This window comes from Canis lupus, chromosome Y (genome assembly GCF_048164855.1).
Source record: "Canis lupus baileyi chromosome Y, mCanLup2.hap1, whole genome shotgun sequence".
In the NCBI taxonomy this organism is placed as follows: domain Eukaryota; kingdom Metazoa; phylum Chordata; class Mammalia; order Carnivora; family Canidae; genus Canis; species Canis lupus.
The window spans coordinates 2872909-2880559 of record NC_132877.1 but is presented as its reverse complement, the minus strand read 5'-3'; the positions used below and the strand labels follow the sequence as shown (position 1 = coordinate 2880559).

Sequence of the window (7651 nt, the reverse complement as noted above, 5' to 3'; positions counted from 1 at the left end):
CTTGATGGACTGACACTCTGCTCTTCCAATTCCAAAAGCTCTGTGGCTTCAAGATGTTATATGTCGCCTGGAAGCTAATGTCCCCAATTGCTCTTGTATCCTCCATTGCTTCCCAAGAGCAGAGACACAGGGCGCCCTTTGGGGCTATACCATCATCGTGGTTTGTGGCTCACCTGACTTTAGAAAGTTCAAAAATCACCTTGTAAGGAAATCACCTTCTGCAGGAGAATATGCCTTAAAGGCATGTGGTACACCGCATGGGTAGAGGCTCTCCAACTTTTTTCGGTCATCCCTGCCAACTTCTGTCTCCACTGCTTGTCTCTGAATGACTATCATTGGCATGACCCTGCATGATGCTGCATTGACCCCGTAACTGCTTTTTAACATCTATCACGCCATCTGATATGCAACCTCAACAGACTCAAGGTAAACAGAATGAGCTCTTGTAACGGAAAATGTTCTCTACGGAAAACGATTGGGTTAGTTGACATAGCAGTACTCACGAAAGGTCATTGTTACTTACAATATTTAGGGGGAGTTGGTGTTACTGTTGTTATTCATGGTTGGGACAGTTGTCTGGGAACAAAACAAATACAAAAGGTGAAAAAAGGAAGAACCAATCACGACCATTTCCCAAAGTTTGTAAGAATTTCTTCTATTTTTTAATTTAAATTTTTTCAAAAATATTTTAGAGAGAGAGCAAGGAGGAAGAGGATGAGAGGGTGAGGCAGAAGTATGACATCCGATGCAGAGCTCCAACCACAACCCAGAAGTGATGACCTGAGCCATAATCAAGAATCGGAAGCTTCACCACCCAAGCCACCCAGGTGCCCCATGATTTCTTCTTTTCAATAGTAGGTTTTATACAAGATCATTCATGAAAGAGAAAGGTGAAATTGAGTTTTTTTTTTTCCTGAGCAGAGCTATGTATCGAGTGAAGGATAGATTCAAGAAAATATATATCGGGAGTCACATTACCAGTATCGCCTAAGTATATAATATTTTCTTCTGGAATACCCTTTTCTCTACTCAGCTTCTTGAACTTTGCAATGTCCTCCTCATTAACATGAGCTCCTCTGCCTGGAAATCAGCATGCATAAAGTGGAAAATGCCCATTAGAAACCCCAAGAATTTCTAAATACAGAAGGAGAATCACTTATGGGGAAATCTAGTCCTTCATGGAGTCTCAAACAATGACCATATATTGCCCTTGTGGCAATGTCAGCTGCCTGACTTGGTGGGTAAGAGCCGTGAAACCCTGTCCAACTGCACAGCCGTGCACTGTCCAGCATCAGCAGCAGGACTCCAGGGACGCAGTAGGAACTCCATGAATCTTGGACCCAATCCAGCAAGAAATCCAATCGACTGCACCTCGGCCTGTGCCTCAGAATCTAGATCTGACATGCACGTTGCTTCTGGACCCAAAGCAATTGGAAGGACCGTTCTCACCCTCTAGACCAATAGCAGCCGTGTCTCCCATGGTAATGGGATGTAATGGTAATGTCTCCCGTATGGGAGACAGCTTCGTTGGTTTGTTTGTTTTTTCATTAAAACCACAGTTCTAAGATGCCTATTTCCCAATTGACACCTACTGTCCCAGAGGCCACGGCACCCATCTCAGTGAGTGTGTAGTCAAGACTTGAAATTTGTTGACCTGTTAGGAAACTATTTCTAATAAACTCAATTTCTTTTAATTTTCAATTTTAATAATTGTGACTTGTTGTTAAATGTCTGGTGATTTAAGAGCTCCCACAGCTACCAGCCCTTGTTTCCACATTTGTGTTTTAGAATAATTGCAGGATCCTTGACGTAGGGCACCTAGAGACTTAGGTTTTTTTGCAGATTAATTAGTAATGTGCATATGTACTGACTTTCTCAATGAAAATGCCAACAGTGGATGTGTTGTATGGCCACGACAATTGTCAGCCGTAATACATACCCATCAATAAAGCCACTTTTGTGATTTTCCCTTTGCTATCCACATTGACATCATAGCCTATGAGGGCATTTGGGGTCATATCAATAATTCGGAAATAATTGCCACCATTATCTGTAAGAGACAAAAATATATATGTATAGTCTAGACAAAATTTATATATTGCATTGGTTAATTTATTGAGATTGGCTTTCCCAAGGTGTAGTTAGCATACTGTCACCACATTCTTGTATTGGTGTCTACGTCCCCTCAACAGCTCAGTGAACGTGACAATCATATCAAGGAGCATAGGGGGCACATTGCCTTCGTGCAATTAAATATTTCACACGTGCACTAAGCCATTTCACACCTCCCAGTGTTGCTAAAATGTTTTCTAGTTACAATGTGAGACAACTCTCTCTAGTTATATTATCTGGTTACAATGCCTAGTTCCCCAAGACCTGTTTCTCTCCCTTAAATTCGCCATGTCCAAATCTAGGTTAAAAAGGGTTACAAAGTGGAGAAAATTAAACAAGAGAACATTGATGATTCAGGCAAATGGAAAGGTCATGTGAGAATAAAGAAAGTGACAATGTTATTTAAAAAGACACTGGTAATAAAACGCTTGTACTTACATTCACCCTTGATAAGATTGTCTCGTCCTATTGATGCCCCAACAGAGTTTTCAACGCACTCTCCGTCAACCCTTAAAAACAAAAAATCTTCAAGTGGATGGATGAAAACCAACTTTGTTCCGTGGTTAACACTTTCTTTGTTTCAATCCTACAAGGCCCTGCATGAGGCATCACCGAGTGCCTATACACAGTGTGATATTGGAAAGAAAAGAAACAGGTTTTCCAGGATCAAATATCACCTCACAAGGATGTCTTTGTCTACCTACTGGTCTGATATAGAGACGCATACAGGAATAGATGAATATATGTGATACACGTTTGTTATATATGGAAACTTTTTGTACATTACATACAACAATTATATATATGTCACATACATAAGAAACCTTTTTTCATGTCTCTGTGAGTATATATGACGAAAACGTATATTTGGAAAAATAGGAAGAATGCATACAGCACAAATAATAAAAGAGGAAACAATCCAACTAAAATGCGGCAATTTCTTGAGCAGATATGTCACAGAAGATGGCCACAGGAAACCGTGGTCCGAGCAAGGTTCCTTAGGGACGTGCAAAGTAAAACCACAGTGACATCCCATTTCCCTTTCACAGCACTGGATAAAATCACAGATAATGTCAATAGGAGGGTTGAGAAAGACCATGTTGCCATTGAATATCTGCTTTATTACGGGCGATAATCCAAAAGGCGCTGTCAGTTAGCAAACAGTTTAAGTTTCCTGTGGTTAAGGTGCCCCTGTACTGTGATGCAGCAGTTGCATACAACCCAAGGGATCTGCAAATCCACGTCAACCCAAACATTCCCGCACAGCTATTCCTATCAGACTGATTCAAAATAACCCCAAAGTGGAAAAATTATCCACGTGCACACTGTTATTTGTACGAAGTACAAGTACTTTCACTTGGTACCACGGACACACTGTTACTGTACGGAGTACTTTCACTTGGCAATGGCAAAAATTACCGTGTATGGGGAGCCGTGGCGATAAATATTAAAAACCCCATGGGCAGCAAAGAGAGCAGGAGGAAAGTAAAAGCAGGGTGTGTGCTTCCTCTGTGTGAAGTTCTGGAGCAGCGGACGAAAAGCACGTCAGGTGTTCTCTGCGTGGCCTCATGGGTGGACAGTTAATGCAGAGGGAAGAAGCAGGCTTTCTGCGCAAATAGAAATGTTTCACGTGTTGCCTCAAAACGTCGGTACGTGCCCACATATGTGAGAAATGAGTGAACTATCCTTCACGTGCAAGCCCGGAATCATGTGTACACTGCGCTTCAGGAAGCCTTGCAGAAGCAGAGGCTACACGCAAAGTCACAAAAAGCAGACGGACACAAAAACTGTAAACAGGACCAAAAAGATGATAAGGTGTTCGTTAAATAAATAAATAAATAAATAAATAAATAAATAAATAAATACATACATACATACATAAATAAATCCTAACAGATTTATCTTTTGGAATAGGGTCTGTTTAATTTGATTATCTGCATATATGACCTATAACCAACCGTGTTGTATATTGTAGACAATCCTTTATGTATCTGTTGAGACAGGATGTGTGCGTGATTTGATTTTCTGCATATGTGACATAGACACCCAGGGTCCTATGTATTATCATAATCAATTCGACAACCACCTAACATTGCACACGTTATTATACTCATTATGTATCATATACAGCAGATTCTTCCATCACTAACTTTGGGAAGCCTTCGAGTATTATTAATGGAATGCTGGCTCTACTGCAGGCATGTATATAATTATTACAGATTATTAAACAAAATTACATGTTTTATACGTCATCAGTTACATGTGTACTTTTATAACTGCATCCCTCCAAACATAACCCTCTTATTGTAATGTCTTAATGCTCATCCTTTTCGGTTTTTCATTCCTCACAGTCTGTCTCTACTGTGTGTGACATCTTGGAGCCCACTTACAGCTTTACAACTGCGATCCTCAGACACGGACTTCATTCCGTTCCTTCTAAGGCATGGTTTTTGATATATATCATTAGAAACATCATCCTCCCTTTTATTCCCGTGTCTCCCCCAACCTGACAGACGAACACCTTTCTCTCCTTATTTTCAAGCTTTTCCTGGCATCAGTCCTCCAGCCAGTAGGTTTGCCCAGGCATTTCTCAGCCTTGCAATACTTCCTTCACATCTTGTTTTCTGCTTGAGTCCCCCTCCGCCTTGCAAACTTTCCTGTTTCTCTATACTGCCTCCTTTTTGAACTCCTAAGCTAGCACCGGTCAGCAGCGCAGTTCTATCTGGATTCAAAGGACAGCAAACAGTAAAAAGAAACAGCTCTCCACCTCGAATGTAAATATAGCTTTTAATCTTATGGGCGGTGGATCTGTTTGCAAGATTTGGTGCTTCCGGACGCTCTCCATTTCTTTGAATTAAGTGATCCCTCTTGCTTCATTGTATACTTCTCGGGACCTTCTGAGGAAACTTAAACGTTGGGATGAAATGATTGGTATTTGCAGATGGAGTCGTCAAAGTATGTGCTTACGGTTACCTCCAATGTACCAGTAACTTTCAAGGATGTGTGTCCATGTCTGAGACAGAGTCACAGAGAGAAATGTGTGCAGGTGCTCAAATTTTCTCGTTGATTTCAGGCCCTTTCCATTGATCTGGGTGCCAACGTCTGTCCCCTTGCTCCTTTGTTTGAACATCCCAGTCCACCTTCAGAAGCACCCTACACCTGCCCTGTGCCAGTGTTCTTTGAACTCACCGCATGCAGTCGTTGGCCTTTTTTGGCTGCTCTCATTCCACCCCGTCTTCACTCTCATGTATAGTGTTGAGACTAGTTTACAGATCTCTATCGGGCTCTGTTTTGACCAATGAAGCTCAACAAAGAAGTTTCCTCATCTTCTCTTAGTTTTCTGAGTTCTTAATACATGCCTACAGTAGAGTGGTCTCTTAATGAATAACTTGAAGCAACAAAGGCTCTGGTGAATTTAGCAATGTAATAATGATTAAAAATTACTACTTGTGAGTTTTTAGGGTAGACTGTTAAAGCCAAAGTCAGGAACCCTATGGTCACAGAAGCATGAGAACCATGTCTTTAAACAACAAGGTGTACTAACTTGATAAAGAACTCAGACCATCACACCCTTTCACTCCTGACATTTCACTGCAAACCTGGAATCAGATGCCCCCTGAGGGCGAAGCATTGACAGGCAATTTTAGTCTATGTTATTTTTACTTACGTGACATAAAAATTGAATGACATTTTGAGTCTTGGTATGTCCACATTGATACCTCTCATATAAATCCTAAACGGGCCATTCTCGCCAATCTTGTCAAGGTTGTTGGATGATATGTACAACGTCTTCCATGGTCCTGAAACCTAAAAGCAAAGTTCCCATCAGTAACTTTCCTCAGTTTCTTTTCATTTTCTCCAACATCGGCCATCATGGCTCTCCTTTCTCTTTTGCATCAGCACAGAGTATCTTTACTGAACAACACACAATTTATATAATACTGGGAAAACCCAAGCCAACAGCAAAACCACAAATCGACGTATTCCTAAAATAGCATAACCATGCTTATCGACTGCAAGGCCTCCACCCCAACAGCTCATTGGGTGATGCACATTCTCTCTTATACTACAGGAGAAATGTAGAAATGTGCAATTACTAGACCACAGGGAACACATCCAGTAGAAATATGTAAAGACACGATTAACAGAGGCATTCTGAGTTTCAAGTAGACGGCTAACGTTGGAGTACATACATTTGGATATACATATAAACTCCCCTCCCCACAGAAACCAGACACACGTACACACACATAAAGACCACCTTATCAGCTCAGCGTGTTCACAATACCTGTGTCAGTACATTAGGAAGGAGTAGCTGGGCATCAGAAGCCAAAACGAGTGCAAGACACAACAGTAGGATCTTCATGTCTCCAGCGCCTCTCGATTCCTCCTCCGCAGAAGCTCAGAGTTGGGTTACCTGTTGACGAGATTCTCAGTTTTCATCACTTTATATACTATATGTCTATGGATGTGGCAATGTTTGACTTCTTGTCATTCTTCACACGAGATCATTGTGCAACCCTGAATATAAACATCCTGGTTGGCTGCGATGTATCCCAAGGATGTCTCAGACCCGGGACATATTGTACCTCTTTCCTGTATCTCTAGAAACGACATTTAGAAGCTCGTCCGCCTCTAGTCTTGTTTGGCTCAAGCCTGCATATCTCCTGTCACGTGGATACATTTCTCAGTCAGTCTTGGAAAAACCAAACATCACCGTCACTTTTTCTTGAATGAGTTTCAGGGAGATGACCTTCCTGCCCCAGCACAACTTCTCCCTATTACTTGGGGAAAGATGGGGAGACCTACATGTGGGCATTGGCACGTGTAAACACATAAATGTAAATGCAAAGATGCAAATATGCAGACATCTGGTCGCCCTGTCTTTCCAAGTCACTGAAGTTCGTGAGCTGGGGGTGACACCACCGTGGTGTTTTTTTAGTGACCAAGGTGTGCAGTATCCTGAGCATGTCTGTCCCTCTGAACTTATAATGAACATCAGGTAATTATGTATCTATGGAAAGCACGTAGGAAAGTGCTTAGTTTGGAGAAATGAGGTCTTACCTTGTCCTTAACACCTTTTAATAAAACCAGGGAATCGGTCGATAAAACACGAGTCTTTTAGGAAACTCTTACCATGGTCAGTTTAGTCAACATTGAACGAACTTGCCCCTCATCCTTACAGGTTATGGAAATGAAATAAGAAAAAAATCAAATAAACTAAGAAAACAACATGGATCTTGCAATCCTCTGCTCACATTTGGTCATTTATGGAATATGATGAGTGGGCTGTGGGGTAAGAATTGGTCAGTCATGGAATAGGATATTTTTAAAAGTAGATTCTAGCTCAAATTATGCCCCCAAGTATCTTCAAGGTGATTGGAAGAGCTAAGGACAAAAAACAAAATGATAATAAATCTTAGAGGAACGCACATGTGCAACTTTGGGCTTCTTTAGAGACATTTCTCTCACTTTAAAACCACAAGCCATAAAACCTAATAAAAGTATTTAGATTACTTTTTAGAGATTATTTATTTAT

The 7651-nt window shown here is 41.1% G+C and overlaps 1 protein-coding gene across 1 annotated transcript; it reads right to left on the bottom strand.

Moving 5' to 3' along the window:
* Positions 1 to 553: 553 nt before the first annotated feature.
* On the bottom strand, positions 554 to 6478 carry LOC140629104 (odorant-binding protein-like). Its single transcript, XM_072818550.1, has 6 exons — positions 6401 to 6478; positions 5780 to 5919; positions 2551 to 2621; positions 1940 to 2050; positions 979 to 1080; positions 554 to 576 (listed from the first exon to the last, which is right to left on the bottom strand). The coding sequence occupies exons 1-6, from the start codon at positions 6476 to 6478 to the stop codon at positions 554 to 556; spliced, it is 525 nt and encodes a 174-aa protein (XP_072674651.1).
* Positions 6479 to 7651: the final 1173 nt, after the last annotated feature.

Coding starts and splice junctions, on each gene's coding strand:
- LOC140629104 (XM_072818550.1), bottom strand. CDS start 6,478: ATGAAGATCCTACTGTTGTGTCTTGCACTCGTTTTGGCTTCTGATGCC. Junction 5,920..6,400: donor TTCCTAATGTACTGACACAG/GTATTGTGAACA, acceptor CTTTGCTTTTAG/GTTTCAGGACCATGGAAGAC. Junction 2,051..2,550: donor CAATCTTATCAAGGGTGAAT/GTAAGTACAAGC, acceptor TGTCTCTTACAG/ATAATGGTGGCAATTATTTC.